Below are 18,025 nucleotides of genomic sequence, written 5' to 3'. Positions count from 1 at the left end.
ACATGACACGTAAGTGGATTAAAGTACTATGAGATGCAATAGATATAGATACGAGTCCTATGAGATGCAATAGATATAGATACGAGTACTATGAGATGCAATAGATATAGATACGAGTCTTTATTTCAAACCATCACTGTAGCAAAGAGGTCACTGAGTGATTCTCCTACCGTGTCTAAATGTATACATAACTATTCCTTCATCAAGAGAGGCCTCCAAAGGCTAGTAAAATCATTCCTATTTACAGATGTAATAAAATGGATCTACCTTCTGGGCGCAATCTGAAGTGTGAAATCCAATCAGACCAAATGAGAAGAGGACTATTCCCATTGGTCTGATAAATGGATGTGACCTTTGACTTCTTGTTTCTCACCTACACAGGTGGTGTGTGTCTCGTCCATCTGGTAGCCCTCGTTACAGGTGCAGGTATAACCCTCGGCAGTGTTGTAGCAGATCCCCTGGCCACAGATGTGAGGGTTCACCTTGCACTCATCCACCTCTGGCCGAGAGAGAGAAAGAGAGAGATAGAGGAGGGAGAGAGAAGGAAACCTCATGCTACTCTTCAAATACTAAATACAAATATGCAGTTTCGATACGCGCGGCATAAACAAATCTATTCCATTCCTGCAAATGTCCTTTCCTCTCCCTAGCTAATAGTCTCATCAGCATCCCACTCATGGCTGCAAATGTGTTTCTGTATGACAAATCTGCTCAGTATGTGCATCAATCTGTCTACTCAGTCTTGACAGTGGGAAATTGCCTTCCATACCACAGAGAAAAAGTAGGGAACAGAGTAAATCATTGTGTCTAATACCCATCAAAAGGCATCGATATGCAGACATATTACAGAAGTGGGTCACTGGGCCTACAGTTTCAGAGACCTAAGGACTCCATATAAGCCGAAACTGTACAACTGTCAAATCACAGTGACTGAAAGGTTGGGCCATTTCAGATCTTGATGAGAAGTAGAGAACATGAAAGGGGGATTAAATGCCATGTAACAATCTATCAAAATACATTTTAAATACTTTACCTAAGAATTAGTGTTACTGAGGTTGTCAATGTCAGCAGGCTTGATGACTGGGCTTCTTCATAGCTCAGCAGGCCAGTATGGTGGAATTCAATTCATTGAAGTATTACTGTACACATTTCAATAGGTGAGGTTTCTTTGCTCAACTATGCTACAGTGGCATCTCCTCAGAAATACAGTTCAATTACTGTTATATTGCTGTGTTTTATATGGGATTTAGGGAGGACATCAGTCAGTCAAACAGAGGAGGGTGGGCTCCTGCTTACTCTCAAGCTTTCTTCCCACCTAAGGAGATTTTACTCAACTGTTTGGTCGAGAGTTATTGTTGAGCACTTTGTGACAAACGTATTTGTAAAAAGCACTTTCATTTGATTGACTAATTGATTGCTTGGTTGAGGTACAGAATGCTTAGCGAGTGTAACTATTAGTATCTTAAAGAGCATCTGCGCCGTGGTACAATAAAACTATGGTTGTTTTTAACTTTAAAAAGAAACAGGTCCAGAATGTTTCGCAAGCATTGAGGCACGGAGACCAGAGACTATCACAGTAAGGATGATTAAGAAAAGAAGTGGGCAATTATGCCGCCCAGTTTACTGAGTGTCTGTCATCGGGAGGCCTCATAACATTTCTGTGGCCTCTTAATATGGTGTCACCTTTCCGGGACACCAGGACGTAAAACGCTGAGATGAGAGAGGTCTGGGGGTTTGGATATCCGCCTAGCAAAAATAAACCAAAATATCCCTGCGGTCCCCTGATTGGTCCAAGAGGTTTATGTGGGCCTGGCACCAGATAGTCCCACTCCCTTCCCTCCACACTAGTCTCCGTGCCGACACTCTCTCTCCTCTGCTGCTCTGAAAATCCCCGTCTTCCTCGTCCAGGGTATCAAAATAAAAACAGGTGGGTTTCACACAAGTGGTTGCCTAGCGATGGCACCAATCACTGGCCTTCCCCTTTGAGGAAACACGGCAACAAAATCTAAAATTGGAATCTCTTAAATAAAACAATACAGGACCCAAATATATTTCTGTGAGGGTCAGGTGTGAAATAAAAGTTTCTCAGCACTTTCATTGGAGTGATTTGAAGCCATAATGATGTTGTTAGACTTTTCACATCTAGAAAGTGGAGAGAGAGACTTCATGTTGCTGTGGCCCCTCAACAGCAACACATGACTCCTAAATATAGAAGAGCGCAGAATATTCTCACAACGGGGGAGAACCCCAAGGACAAAGAAAAGGGGGTCAGGGAGAGTTCAAAAGTGCCATGTTCCCAGTCTGTGCAAATTCCTCTTATCGGCCTATTTCTTTGCCCCTGACCTGTGAGGAATTCAGATGCAGAGTTAAACACAAATAAAGGGCCAGTTAATGGGCGAGTGAGGGAGATAAGAACTAAGCTTGTGTTCCCTTCATCCCTCCATTCATTCATGATTTATACACAATCAGCTCGGGGATAGCTTAGATATAGACTGTAGCAGGGATGGTAGGTATCAACCCATCAGCTGCACATTGACCTAACACTAAACTATGTCCAAATGTCACGTTACTGTATGTCAGAGTGAGCACTTACCTGCTGACTGAGTAGGGGCGATGTCCTGGCCAGCGTTGGTGGGGAGGATCAGGGCTGGAGCAGGGGGGGACGTTTCCTCCACAACCTCTGAGAGACCAGGACAGATGGAGCCAGGGGAGAGAACAGTGCAGTCAGACTTTCTGTGATCTTTAAAACGAGTGCTTCAGTGGGTACGAGTGTAAAACAGAGTACTGTAGAAATCCCAGCGGACAGAGATAAATCACTCGACGCCATCAAGTGCTGAGCTGACAGCTGTTTAAAGATTTTTCCAGCTTGGATACGTATTGGATGGAACAATAAAACAACTATTTTTACAACAATCGAAACGTTGCGTTTCAATTAAGATAACCCTAGACTTGAGTCTGGAGAAGACCCATCACAAATGGCAGGTGCTCTTTCCCTTATGACGATTAGTTCTGTTACAGGGGAAAGAACACAAGATATTTTTCAAACCAAGACATTTTCATTTTTATTCTGTCAGGTAAAATTGACCATGAAGCACCAGTGGAGACCTACTTACATAGAGTTCGGTACAGTGCCAAAACAACCATCATAATTAAATAACTTGCAGAGAGTGAGAGTGAGCCTAGCCCTGTGAGACTGAAATAGCAGCAGAGAGAGTAGAGGGGAATGAAATGGATGAGACACCTTTGTAGGCCGGCTCCATCCTCATGGTAGAGACACCGGGAGAGAGCTGTGGCTGGCCAGCCTCGGCCTCAACTATTGGACTACTACTAGTAGCCTCCAGAATAACCAGCTCCTTGAAGGACAGAACACAAGACAAACACAATATGGACCTCCGGGTCAGTGGACTGACCCGTATAGACATGAGGTTTCAGTGAGCAAGCGCCGTTCATGCACCGTTGTCATGCGTGCGCTCGTCATATAGGCTGCTCAGCAGTAAACTAACTGGAGATCCGCTTGCATGACAGCCGAAGGAAGGAAAGAGCTTGAAGGGCTTGATGGTGGGAAGCCAAACATGGGTTTTCATTGAGTAGATAGGGTCTATAGTTATCAGTTGTGTGGACTCCAACTTGACTTCAGCTTTTCTTTTTTTCTTTTACCTTTGGCGTTTCTCTAGGATGTCAAAATGGTTTGCGCAATAGTGTTTACTTACCCTGCCTTTATCAAAGGGCTTTAGGTTTCAAGCTGCTGAGCCTACTGTCCCTCTGAAAGAACCAATATACTGTAAAGGAGAGCTTCTATATTTACATAATTCAAGTCATAATACAATACTAAATCCATTACAGAAAAGTTTCAGGACTGTTCCGTTTTGGAGACTCTTAGGCTGCGTTTACATAGTTTAGGCTGCGTTTACATAGTTTAGGCTGCGTTTACATAGTTTAGGCTGCGTTTACATAGCTTAGGCTGCGTTTACATAGCTTAGGCTGCGTTTACATAGGCGGCCCGATTCTGATCATTTGCCCAATTATTGATCACTGATCTGCTTGGTCAAAAGACCAATTTGTGAAAAAAAAATCTGAATTGGGCTGCCTGTGTAAACGCATCCATACAGTATGAGGCTGGACAAAAGCGCAAAGAGCAAAGTCTTAGCAGCTGTGATTGGCATTGACAGATGTTCCACTGTGAAGTGCTCTTAAGCTGAAAGCGTGGAGCAGTGATTGGCTCAAAGTCATGCAGTGGTGATGCTGACTTCATGCAGAGGTGATGCTGCAGGCTGCTACTGCAGGTCGCTGCCATAGAGGCTAAAGGGTGAATCCTTCTTGTCGCATGCAAGAAAGCTATTTTCTTTTCATTTTTTATTTTTTTTGCAGAAGAAACCCAACCTACCTGCTCAGGTGCATCTGTGGCTACTGGTCATAAAAAACAATATGAAAAAAATATGGAAAAAAACAAGAGTGAGATCAAGAAAGAGTTTGGAAGCACAAGGCTGGATATACCTGCCCTTGATCATCAAGTTGTCAGAGACAAGTACATCATATACTTCATTATATTTCTCCAATAAATATCTTCAGGCTTTTGAATAAATTAATAACCCTTTCCGGCTGGGGCCAGAGGACCAATCATTTGCAATTCATAAGACTGTCACCTTCACAGGCTCTGGGGGTACGTTTAGCTGTTCATGGCCATGTCGAAACATGATCTTTTTCATAGCAAAGGACAAATGTTAATCAGTTACAAGGTCGTTCCACTTACACCTTATTTTAAACACTGGCCAAATGCCATGTCATAACTCAACCCTCAGGCGGTTTTACTGTATTTAGATCTAGAGGTCATAAAAACAAACAGGATTGTTATTAATGTAGCAGAACATTGGGCATGAAACAAATCACCTCCACCAGGATTTTTAGCTCAGTGGTGCCAGCTTTAGCCCCTTGTGGCATGCAAACACTAATCTACACAGGTTTGGGCAGTGGCTTTCTCTCTTATTGTTTGTCTGAGTCTGTCCTCTGCATTGGAATCCTCTGTACTCGGAGCTCGAGAGAAGCTTAGTGGTAATTTGGACAAGTCTGTGTGCTCTAATGCTGCCAAGTTTCTCTTTCCATCGCCAACTCCCAAGCATGTCCTGAACAATACGAAAGAGGAGCTCCATCTCTCCTCTCTCTCAGAATCCAGAAGTTTGAGAGTCGACCGGCAAGCCAAAGCATGTGAATCCTTATCATCCTGTCCAGGGTGGAACTGAATTGATGTCTGGTTGAGAGATATTTTTAAAGACCCCACACACACTCATACAAATACAAATCTGTTTAGTTTCACTTACAGTACCAGTCAAAAGTTGACACACATTCAAGGGTTTATCTTTATTTTTACTATATTGTAGAATAATAGTGACAACATCAAAACTATTAAATAACACATATGGAATCATGTAGTAACCCAAAAAGTGTTAAACAAATCCAAATATAGTTTATATTTGAGATTCTTCAAAGTAGCCACCCTTTGCCTTGATGACAGCTTTGCACACTCTTGGCATTCTCTCAACCAGCTTCATGAGGAATGATTTTCAAACCGTCTTGAAAGAGTTCTCACATATGCTGAGTACTGGTTGGCTGGTTTTCCTTCACTCTGAGGGACTCATCCCAAACCATCTCAATTGGGTTGTGGAGGCCAGGTCATCTGATGCAGCACACCTAGTGGTTAGAGCGTTGGGCCAGTAACCAAAAGGTTGCTGGATCAAATCCCAGAGCTGACAAGGTAAAAATCAGTCATTCTGCCCCTGAGCAGGGCAGTTAACCCACTGTTCCCCAGGTGCCGAAGACATGGACATCGATTATGGATGTCTGATTCAGAGGGGTTGGGTTAAATGCGAAAGACACATTTCAGTTGTACATCTGACTAGCCCTTAAATAGCCTGCAAGTGTGTTTTGGGTCATTGTCCTGTTGAAAAACAAATGATAGTCCCACTAAGCGCAAACCAGATGGGATGGCGTGTCACTGCAGAATGCTGTGGTAGCCATGCTGGTTACGTGTGCCTTCAACTCTAAATACATCACAGACAGTGTCACCAGCAAAGCATCCCCACACCATCACACCTCCTCCTCCATGCTTCATGGTGGGAACCAAACAAGCGGCGATCATCCGTTCATCCACTCTGCGTCTCACAAAGTCACGGAGTTTGGAACCAAAAATCGCAAATTTGGACTTATCAGACCAAAGGACAGATTTCCACCGTTCTAATGTTCGTTGCTCGTGTTTCTTGGCCCATGCAAGTCTCTTATTATTTTTGGTGTCCTTTAGTAGTGGTTTCTTTGTAGCAATTAGACTATGAAGGCATGATACATGCAGTCTCCTCTGAACAGTTGATGTTGAGATGTCTCTGTTACTCTTTGAAGCATTTATTTGGCCTGCAATTTCTAAAGCTGGTAACTCTAATGAATGTATCCTCTGCAGCAGAGGTAACTCTGGGTCCCTTTCCTGTGGCGGTCCTCATGAGAGCCAGTTTCATCATAGCACTTGATAGTTTTTGCGACTCCACTTGAAGAAACTTCCAAAGTTCTCTTTTTCTGGATTGACTGACCTTCATGTCTTAAAGTAATGATGGACTGTCGTTTCTCTTCCCTTATTTGAGCTGTTCTTGCTATAATATGGACTTGGTCTTTTACCAAATAGGGCTAACTTCTATATACCACCCCTACCTTGTCACAACACAACTAATTGGCTCAAACACATTAAGAAGGACAGAAATTCCACAAATGAACTTTTAACAAGGCACACCTGTTAATTTAAATGCATTCCAGGTGACTACCCCATGAAGCTGGTTGAGAGAATGCCAAGAGTGTGCAAAGCTGTCATCAAGGAAAAGGGTGGCTACTTTAACACTTTTTTGGTTACTACATGATTCCATATGTGTAATTTCATAGTTTTGATGTCTTCACTATTATTCTACAATGTAGAAAATAGTAAAAATAAATAAAAACTCTGGAATGTGTAGGTGTGTCCAAACTTTTGACTGGTACTGTTGAATGGGTGGATTGCTCTTTATTTGGACGAACAAGTTTTGCGCTGGCACTGTAGGTACACAAAATTGCACATATCAAAACAGCCCAGCATAGTGAAAAGACAAGAGCATGGCCCCTATCTATGAGTCACACTCAGTCCCACCCAGCTCAGCCCAATCTTCTGTCTCTGTCTTTCCATAGTACATTAGTAAAGATGGCCTGGTACAGAGGAAATTGCATGATGTTGACTTACCTGGTACAGAGGGAAGCTGTCTCTCAGCGACGCTCAAGGCCTCCACTGGTTTCTCATGTGTCGGCAAGGGCAGAGGCGGGGCCACAGGCTCTTGGTGGGTGATCATTGGCTTGTTGATGGTCTCAGGTTGGCTGGGTAGTTTGGGCTTGTAAGATCCTGTGACAGTGTAGCCCATCCCACCAGGGCATATCTCCTTGAATTTAGCTAAAATGTTTAAAAGAAAAATACAGTAAGTACATCCATACTTTATGCAAGACAAAAAAAATATCTATTTCAGGTTCAAAATAATAAATTATAGCTATGTGACTAATTTGGCTGATCTTTCATTTTATGTAACTCCAATGTAACGTACAATAGGTTACATGCTGTTTGGTTTTTGTTGTTGTAGCAGATTTGTGTATATCAGTCTCTGGGTCATTCCACCAATTGGGTGCCTTTTGAGTAGTATACCTTGGTGAAAAAAAGCATAGAATTTCACCTAATTTTAACATTCTGTCGTAAAGAGCACATGTTCAACTTAATAAAAAGCATGTGTTTCCATCTCGAGGTTAAATAAAAAAAATGAAAACTATATTAAGTGTCTATTAAGTGCCAAATAAAGTAGAAGGGTGACTGTAACAAGGTAGATGATCTTAAATCAGCCATAAATTCCCTTGTGACAGGAGGAATGGAAGCTTATTGTGAGCAACAGGGAGGGTCAATTGAATGCAAGCTTCACGAGAAAAAAAAATATTGTCAAAAAATGTCTAGCCTGTCCATCTATGGGTAACAGTGTTGACATGTTATGCTCAACCCACTCAGTTTTCCCCCACAAAACACTGGAAAATTGCAAAAAAGAGTAGAACCAGCTCACCTGCTTTTACACTGTGGTTTTACAATTTTATTATTATTAGAATAGTTTCATCCTCTTATAATGAGAGTTCAGTTCATGTAACAGGGTTGACCTTATAATGAGAGTTCAGTTCATGTAACAGGGTTGACCTTAAAATGAGAGTTCAGTTCATGTAACAGGGTTGACCTTAAAATGAGAGTTCAGTTCATGTAACAGGGTTGACCTTAAAATGAGAGTTCAGTTCATGTAACAGGGTTGACCTTAAAATGAGAGTTCAGTTCATGTAACAGGGTTGACCTTATAATGAGAGTTCAGTTCATGTAACAGAGTTGACCTTAAAATGAGGGAGAGTTTTTGGTTTTACATAAAAATGAATCACTAATCACATTAAATAAATAATCATCTTCACAAATGACTGTCATGATGATTAAAACTTGATGATTAAAATGTTGGGGTTAAGTGGGTTAAAATCTTCCTATAAGTCTAAGACAGTGCACAGACATTTGGTCAATATTAAAAAGGGAACTACATTTAATTTAACAGGCTTTTAAAATTCAGTATTGATGCACAATTTCTACTTAATATATCAAAGGGGACGCAAAGGCACTCATTTCATGGAATGTCCCTTCTGAGTTCTTTCTGAGCTCCACATAGCCTTCGTAATGTGTCCTCTCTGCAGGACTTATGTGTTCCCATTAGAAACTGAGGAGACACAGTGGATCAAGTCACTGGTGATAAAGACTGAGAGTCACACACTTGTCTCATTCTTGAATGTCTTTGTGCAACTAGCATTTTGTAAGGACTTGACTAGATTTGTTTGGGAAGCGTCATGTCAAGGCTTTCATTTATGTCCCAATGAATGAAAACTAAGTACCAACCATTGTTACACAGTGTAGCATCCACCAATCCAGTTTCATATAAGAATAGCACATGCTATCTATGCAGTTTCCCATTTTAACCAACAAGCATTTGCAAGAAGTTAGAATCTACCAAAATAAACTGTCTCCATCTCTATCTGAATTGAAAAAACCATGTCAGCCAATTGTAATTCAACCACGACATTGATAGTGAAAAGAATATATCAGAATAATCAGTTACTAATCCAGCTACAAGCGCCTCTGTGAACATTCCGACAAACAAAGAAAAAATAACATTAAAGAGACCTTAAAAAATGCTGCCCTTCATAACAAGGTAAATCCTACATGTAATCTGCTCAAGTTTATTTCCAGATAAAGGAGCACGTCTCTAATTTACTCTTATAACAGCTCTTAACCTTACCTACAGAAACGTCCTCACATTGGGAGAAATGGGCCCGGTTCCAAGCAATCATCCCCTAACTCTATTACACTCCCCATAACAACTTGCTGTACTACACTGGGAACTTTGAAGATCTGGCAACCAAAATAATCTGGCAACCCAGATGATTTTAACGGGTGTTGTTAATTAGGCTAAACGAGGCCATCCAGTAATGTCTCCCGGAGCCTAGACAGACAATACAGGCACAGACACAGAAAAGGCTTACACTTGTTCCCAGACTAACCTCCCAGGTCTAATGGAATGTTTGGCTCAGTGTCATCAATTCATTAAGACAGACCTTTTCAAGTGGAAGTGTGAGGACTCAGCAAACAGTTTCTATCTATTTAGTGTGCCTGTGCTGCACATGATCTGCAGGTGTCCGCTATTGTGTCACCCCAGCCAACACTGACCATGATACCCATACAGATGGCAATGGCGGATGGGGAGACATGGTGGAATACGGGGAGACAGGAGGAGGGTGCTGGTGGTGGAGGTATAACTGCATCTAAAACTGTCTACTTGGCAAAGCAGTGAAACACATGCACAGAGAGAGAGAAACATTGAGTGTGGGTGGGGGATGGATGCCACTGGTCCCACATTTCAATCTCTCAATGTGAGAGTGGTGGAATGGATGGATGGGTGGAGGTGTCTGGGACTCAGAGTTGCTGGCGTCGGAGGCCTTACCTGTTCCTGGTAGGGGGCACTTGTCGCAGCGCGGGCCCCAGGCCTTGCCCACACTGCAGCAGCAGAGCTGTTTGCTCAGCTGAGCAGACACCGGGTGCAAACACTGCTTCCCCGAACTGACCAATCGGAAACAAGCCCCTTTCTCCTCGTGGACGGCAGAGGTGTCGGCTGAAGAGGTGCAGTGGGAGAGTGGCAAGGGGAGGTGCGCCACAGTGGGGGGAGACACAGACATGGGGGGAGAGAAAAGAGAGAAAGAGAAAATAAAGAAGTCCCCCTTCACCGGAATCCACCCGCCCAACACAGAGTACAGTACTCACACATTTATAACGACATCAAAAATACCAAGAAAATGTTGAAACATCTCAGTGGTAGATAGCTGTGTTGCCTGCTACCGCCGATACATTTCATATCTTCATCACAGGATTTTTGAGCAATGAAGAAAGTGTCAACCAGACTAACCTAAAAGCTCAAACGCAAAACACCCACAAGCACAGCACATACAACAACAAAAGCTCTCTGGGTGTACAAACATCGAGCTCTTCATGCCAATGCTTCATGCACTAATGAACAAAGTCAAATGCTGACCCAAATAACAGCATGCAGTAGGGTTGGTTGAGTGTTTCTGAATGGTGCACATCATGAGGGGTTTAAGCAGCACAAATCCTGAAGTGTAGTAGTGGAAACTGTGGTATGGCAAGGCACCAACGGAACAAAGACTCTCTAAGGATTTGACTTCCAAGTAAAGCTGGAACCACATGATGTTCTTCCACTATTTCTTCATTTTTCAATGGGTGAGCTCTCCTATCCACGTTAAATCAGTGCTCATACAAACTGACCATGATATTCCTTTTTTTCCCCCTCTCACAACAGTCTCCAAATCCCAAAATGTAACAATGTTGAACTGCTGAGGCCAAAAGGAGGGCTTAATGGGTTAATGCATATCAACATCAAATTAGAAGTACTGGAGTGCCTAAGACATCATTCAAAGAACAGTGAAATGTAATAGATGCTTCTTTACCAATCCTGTACAAAAGGTCACAAAGACTTGTTCTAAAGTTGTAATTCTTCTAACATTTTCCGCTTTAGGCAGTTTGTGTGGTGCATTGATATTCGTCAAAACAGACTGAAAAAAAGTTATCAGGTTTTCAGTCATTATTGACAGAGAGGGTGTGTGTGCGAGCGTGTGTGTGTGTGTGTACTGTTGGAAAGGGGGGCTCGAAAGGCTCCAAATCTGCTATCCCTCCAAAATCCTTAACAAAAATCGTGACGCCGCCTCCGAGTCTCTGACACACGTGTGCACGGGAGCACATGGGAGGGAGCTCGGGAGCACGGGAGCACGGGAATCATGTATGACAGGCAGCAATCACTTTCGCTCTAGAGTCTCCACTCACTTCCCAAATTCCATCCACCCTCATCCTCCCTCCTCTTTACCACCCACATTGAAGTTGCTCTAAGGCCTCGACAAAGCCACCAATTAATACCAGTGACCAGGGGTGCAACTTTCACTGGGGACCCCCCACATTCTGAAATGGCATTTTTGTCCCCACCTGTTTTATCATTGGAATGTGACACAAAACAGGGCAAAAGTGTGCTTTAGGACCGTGTGGACACCTCCGAGTGGTCGGTAGGCTGTTTGTAGTGTTGATCCGACCAGATAAAATAACTATTTTATTTATTTATTATATGTCCCCCCACTTCTTAAACCAAAGTTGCGTCCCTGCCAGTGACTCACGCTTGAGTCTTTTCTTGAGTCTCAGAAACTGTCTAGCTAATAGGGCTAGAGGGTGACTGTTGGGGCTCTCCTGGTTTCTCAAAGCAAACTAGAGCAGCCCGTGAATAGGCCAGTGAATGCCACAATGATGGGATCTCTCCCTTTGTCGGATGTGAGAGGCAGCAGAGTAGAGGGGAGTGGGAAGGGGAGATGGAGAGAGATGAGGGTGCTGGAGTTCTGCTAGATTGCCCTGGGAAGCCCTCCCTTAATTTCTAGACAGTTGCTGCACTTGTCTCCCATCATGTTACCTATTTGGAGCGTAGCCCTTTACACTTGTACCCGTATACGGGTTGAAAATGCAGATGTGGGCCTCCGAGTGGTGCAGCGGTCTAAGGCACTGCAAAACAAACCAACTCCAAGTGTGCTTGATCTAGTTCCTCAACGGCACAACTAGGAGAGCTACAAAAAAAAGTTGTAGTTGAAGACTCTTCTTCAACTATAACATAAAACATAGACATAAAATTGCATTGAGATGACTTAGGAACTGTGCACACTTTTGAGAGGTGTGTGGCCACTTGGAGACACCAGTTCGTCCTCTCACTCAAACCCCCTTTTTTTTGTCTTATGTTGCATCTACCCACATTTTCCAGAAATCTTCTTATCATGTTACTGAATGTATCCAGAGTATTTTCAGATTTCGTTATCAACAAATCCGGCAAAAAGTACAGTAAATGTAAAATTTACATAAAATCAACAGTGTAATGTTTGGATTCAGTCAGGTGAACAGTTGTGTCCACACCTTTTGTCTAATAATTCCCCCATAATCTCCAAACTGTTCCCTTTCAATTGCTGCCATGCTTATGCATTTCACATTTCTTTCGTAAGAAACATTTCAATTTAGCCCTGTCCATACAGGCCAATTCCCACGATTGTAAAGGGTTTATCTCGCGTGGTAGGTGCATTTCAAGCAGTCATTACTGATCTTTTGGTCAAGAATGTCGTCTTGCACCAGTGCAACGTTTGATGGCGTGTCAGAATCCGAAAATAAAATTGAGGCACAGTTATTGTAAGTGCTACGCATGGAATGCATCGGTTTATTTTAGTTCTAAGTGTAGTTGGACACAGGATGCACATGTATGTGTGAAGTCTGATTCCATGGTACAATAGGGCATTATTAGTGGCGCTCACAATGGGAAAGTCCGTTTTGGTTGGTTACTGTTGCTGTCATGCATATTATAAGCCAATCGACACACAAAGGCAGTACATAGGAGGGTCAGGCTGTATTTGGTCCTTCATCAACACCAATATGTTTCTCTCTATGCCTTTCATGCCAGCAGAGAGCTCAGTGAGTCAACACACACAATGAGGGGAGATGTCTAGATCCGACATTGGCGGTTCAATGACAGGCAACACGTGCAGGGGAGGGAGGAAACACAATGGGTGATGTCACTGATGAATTTACAATGCCTCCTTTTTCCATGTAAGGACAAAACTGTAGCAAGGCTCTTTGCCATAGCCAGTGATGTTGATGAATGGCCACTCAGGTTTCAATAGCAATGAGATAAATAGAGGAGAACCAGGAGGATACACAAACCAAGAGTCAAAACCCACACACACACACACACACACACACACACACACACACACACACACACACACACACACACAGGTCGGACTGGGAGAGACAACAACCGTCAGGGAAAAGCATCCTAAACAAGACCGTCGTTAAAGGCCATCACTGATCAATTGCTCTCCTACCAAGAACCCAGAGAACTCGGAATCAAGTCACTAGGATTTTAATCTCTCAACCCAAAACTCCTTCCTTCCTTCCCTCCCTCCCTCCCACTTTCAGTGGAGAGAAATACGATCTGTTGTGTTTGGCAATATGCTGTGCCTTTTGCTCCATGCTCTGAGGGGAATCTAATTAATATGATAAACGCCATGCTATTCATCCATGCATTCCCATCTGTTCCCACATTCATATGCATATCATCAAAACACAGCCTTTGCAGTACGCTTTGCGGCATTCAAAACAGACTGCAATCTTACAGACTGCAATCCTGACTGTACAGGCTGAAGTAATATATATTTTTAAACGTATTGGAAATGTCACACCCAAATATAGCACAGAGAGAAAGACAGAGCGAGAGAGAGAGGGAGATAGAGCAAGAGAGGAAGAGAGGGCGAGACAGAGAGAGAGAGACAGGGAGAGTTATGAAGGACTTACGGATACAGGTGGAGAGGGTGGGGTCAGGGATATAGCCGACCTTACAGCTGCACCTGTAGCTGCCCATGGTGTTCAGACAGTCTCCGTTGGGACACACACCCTGCAGCTGGCACTCATTAAGATCTGCAACAGAAAACCAAGGAGAGGAACAAAGTAATACACTGTGGATATACATATTAGTGTGTATTACACATTACATAAAGGATTATGAACTGAATGTGCATAGAATAGAGATGTGTACGCTGACAATTCTACCGATTACCATAATTTGGTTTGTTTCTATACATAAGTTTGTATAATAGCTCACAACAACCGCATTCGTATCATAATGTTTGGTGTAGCCCCAACATCACTGTTATAGCCCAAGGCAGCTCCCGTAGTTTGAAGTAATTCATGTGGAGTGGAGGAGACCGGTTATGGAGTAACCTGATAAATGAGCAGGTTGATTTCCTTAGTTATGAGGCTGGATGTGGGACTAACAGCTTTGGGGGTCCACTGGTTCACTGCGGAGTAGCCATGTCAGCCAGTAACCGCTATGCAATCTGGTTTCCAAGCTGGTCATGGGTGCACCTCAGCCACGCTCAAGGTCCTAAATGATATCATAACCGCCATCGATAAGAGACAATACTGTGCAGCTGTATTCATCGACCTGGCCAAGGCTTTCGACTCTGTCAATCACCACATTCTTATTGGCAGACTCAACAGCCTTGTTTTCTCAAATGGCTGCCTCGCCTGGTTCACCAACTACTTATCAGACAGAGTTCAGTGTGTCAAATCGGAGGGCCTGTTGTCCGGACCTCTGGCAATCTCTTTGGGGGTGCCACAGGGTTCAATTCTCGTGCCGACTCTCTTCTCTGTATACATCAATGATGTCGCTCTTGCTGCTGGTGATTCTCTGATCCACCTCTACGCAGACAACACCATTCTGTATACTTCTGGCCCTTCTTTGAACACTGTTAACTAACCTCCAGGTGAGCTTCAATGCCATACAAAACTCCTTCTGTGGCCTCCAACTGCTCTTAAAAGCTAGTAAAACTAAATGCATGCTCTTCAACCGATCGCTGCCCACACCCGCATCACTACTCTGGACGGTTCTGACTTAGAATGTGGACAACTACAAATACCTAGGTGTCTGGTTAGACTGTAAACTCTCCTTCCAGATTCACATTAAGCTTCTCCAATCCAAAATTAAATCTAGAATTGGCTTCCTATATTGCAACAAAGCATCCTTCACTCATTCTGCCAAACATACCCTCGTAAAACTGACTATCCTACCGATCCTCTACTTCGGTGATGTCATTTACAAAATAGCCTCCAACACTCTACTCAGCAAATTGGATGCAGTCTATCACAGTGCCATCCGTTTTGTCACCAAAGCCCCATAGACTACCCACCACTGCGACCTGTATGCCCTCGTTGGCTGGCCTGGTCAGGTCATCTATAAGTCTTTGCTAGGTAAAGCCCCGCAGCACCCACCCATAGCATGCGCTCCAGCAGGTATATTTCACTGGTCACCCCCAAAGCCAATTCCTAATTTGGCCACCTTTCCTTCCAGTTCTCTGCTGCCAATAACTGGGATGAACTGTAAAAATCACTGAAGCTGGAGACTCATTTCTCCCTCTCTAACTTTAAGCATCAGCTGTCAGAGCAGCTCACAGATCACTGCACCTCTACATAGCCCATCTGTAAATAGCCCATCCAACTACCTCATCCCCATACTGTTATTTATTTATTTTGCTCCTTTGCATCCCAGTATCTCTACTTGCACATACATCTTCGGCACATCTATCACTCCAGTGTTTAATTGCTATATTGTCATTATTTCGCCACTATGGCCTATTTATTGCCTTACCTCCCTTATCCTACCTCATTTGCAGACACTGTATATATACTTTTTTCTATTGTATTATTGACTATATGTTTGTTTATTCCATGTGTAACTCTGTGTTGTTGTATGTGTTGCACTGCTTCGCTTTATCTTGGCCAGGTCGCAGTTGTAAAGGAGAACTTGTTCTCAACTAGCCTACCTGGTTAAATAGAGGTGAAATAAATAAATAGAGTCTGACTTGTTAAGGAAACAACAACTGGGTAGACGTAATATGTCTGGCGGGAAGAAGGTGAACAGAATGCTCTCCCCTGTATACTTTGTTATAACAGGAGACAAGCAGACTTTGTATCCCCTTCCAACACGGCTGCCTTTTAGCTGTTTACATATATCGTGTTCATTTGTTTTGGTATCCAGATTACAAGTGTAGTTTGTCATTGAGAGGGCTAAATACGAAGCATGCCTTCGTGTTAAGTATCCAAGCGGGAGCTCTGTTCCATCCAGAGATCCATGTGCTTTGTTCCTCTTTCATTTTGTTCAACGGGGTTAATATTATCACTTTACATGTTGTTCATTCTGTTGCAAAAGTGAAAAGATATACCAGTACAGGATCATCACTCATCCACAGAGTGTTCTAGAAGCCTCACACACGACAACGTGGGCCGTGTACTTGACAAGAGCAGCATCACACCATCATGTGGTACAGGCCACAGCACGTTGATATCCTTCCATGTAATGTCATGAATATTTCAGAGGACACATCCTGACCAGGTTCATGTCACAGGAGGCTCTGCTGTGTTCTGTTTAACAGGAATTGAATTGGGGGTGGGGGAATGAGGGCGTTCCCACCTGTCTCACAGGACAGATGATCCAAATCAGGCAGATCTCAGGAGGAGAAAGACATTTGCGTTAACAGTCTTTACTGTTGATATTCCTTGTTGGCTATTCTCATCTATGGGATGTGTTTCCACTGGCGCTTTCACGGTTTTAACACCTGCATCGTTCCTTTAAGCCCCGCCCACAAGTGCTGTCAATCACTGCACTGACAGAATAATTACCCACAATATACACTCACTATTTATGTCCCCTCGGGGCCCCACAGAGAGCGGCCCACTGCCTCTGATGACACACAGGGGAGTATGCTGCTGGGGTGAGGAGATCACTGCTCTCTCATCACTTGAATCACTTTGGACTCAGATCCACTGCCTGGACTGGGACAGACCTGCACGCATTAGTCACCACAACCTTCAGCAGCGCCTGAGAAGCGTTAAACGAGAGTATGTGGGAGAGAGATTGGCTTGTCCAAGAGAAGTCATACTGAACATGACCCAGCTTAACACCAAGCCTTACCCCCCTCCCCTCACCACTTCAGAACTCAAATGGCTCACTGGGGAATATTGAATCAGAACCTGGATCAGAACCAGGCCCGCCGACTACACGCAACTTTAAACCAGCCGAGTGATCCTCTATCGTGTCTCTTTTTTCCCTCCATTTGTTATATTGGACAGTCACACCATATCCAACAATTAGTAAACACACATAGCTAGCTCAAAGGAAAACAAAATGGAGATTCAATCCAAATCAGCTCTGTAAAAAAAGGGGTGATAATAAGGGGAACAGGATGTGTTGGATTACAGGGTAAAGAGTCACAGCACCTCCACAGGAATAATAAGTCTGGTCTCCTGGGCTGCCACTCTCCTCAGCCTGGCAGCACTCCGAATAGGCAGCGGTCAGGCCTCGGCTCCCCTTTCAGAGCCCTTCTCAGCCTAACCACAGTTATGGCACGCGCCTTGGCGCGGTGGCACTCTGCCTCATGTAGAACCAGTGGAACCCGGGAAGATGCCCTCTGTTGTTTGTGCCATGCACTACAGTAACAGTGCCGTCAATGAATGGGATCCCTTTGAAGTGAGTAGGGAGTGATGTCCCCTAATGTTTTCAATGTACCGTCCACTGTTCCAATAGAATTCGCAATGATGTAGAATAATGTAGTGTGCTTAGTGTTGGCCAGTTGTTACTGTAGTAGAGATGCTCACGAGCACAATATTAAGGATAAGCCTTCACTATTTCATAACTCCTCTGTGTAAGATCTGTCAGTTCAAACAGTCGGCTATCATAGAGAGAAGCAGAGGTCTGGGTTTCCTGCTGATTAGAGGAGAGCAGTAGGGGTTCTATTTTTTGTTGAAAAAGTGAGCAGTCCGTTGCCT

General features: G+C 43.6%; 1 protein-coding gene across 1 annotated transcript in view; it reads right to left on the bottom strand.

The window, feature by feature from the left end:
• The window catches only part of LOC139411247 (latent-transforming growth factor beta-binding protein 1-like), a 137,652-nt gene that overhangs the window by 54,119 nt on the left and 65,508 nt on the right, over nucleotides 1–18,025 (bottom strand). Inside the window, 7 exon segments of the mRNA XM_071157290.1 lie at nucleotides 374–499; nucleotides 2,594–2,680; nucleotides 3,242–3,353; nucleotides 4,385–4,407; nucleotides 7,247–7,450; nucleotides 10,059–10,226; nucleotides 13,997–14,119. Of these exon segments, the coding sequence (XP_071013391.1) occupies nucleotides 374–499; nucleotides 2,594–2,680; nucleotides 3,242–3,353; nucleotides 4,385–4,407; nucleotides 7,247–7,450; nucleotides 10,059–10,226; nucleotides 13,997–14,119 (843 nt within the window).

This window comes from Oncorhynchus clarkii, chromosome 1 (assembly GCF_045791955.1).
Source record: "Oncorhynchus clarkii lewisi isolate Uvic-CL-2024 chromosome 1, UVic_Ocla_1.0, whole genome shotgun sequence".
Classification (NCBI taxonomy): domain Eukaryota; kingdom Metazoa; phylum Chordata; class Actinopteri; order Salmoniformes; family Salmonidae; genus Oncorhynchus; species Oncorhynchus clarkii.
Note: the sequence above shows the minus strand (reverse complement) of the source record. Positions and strands in the feature narration are given on the sequence as shown.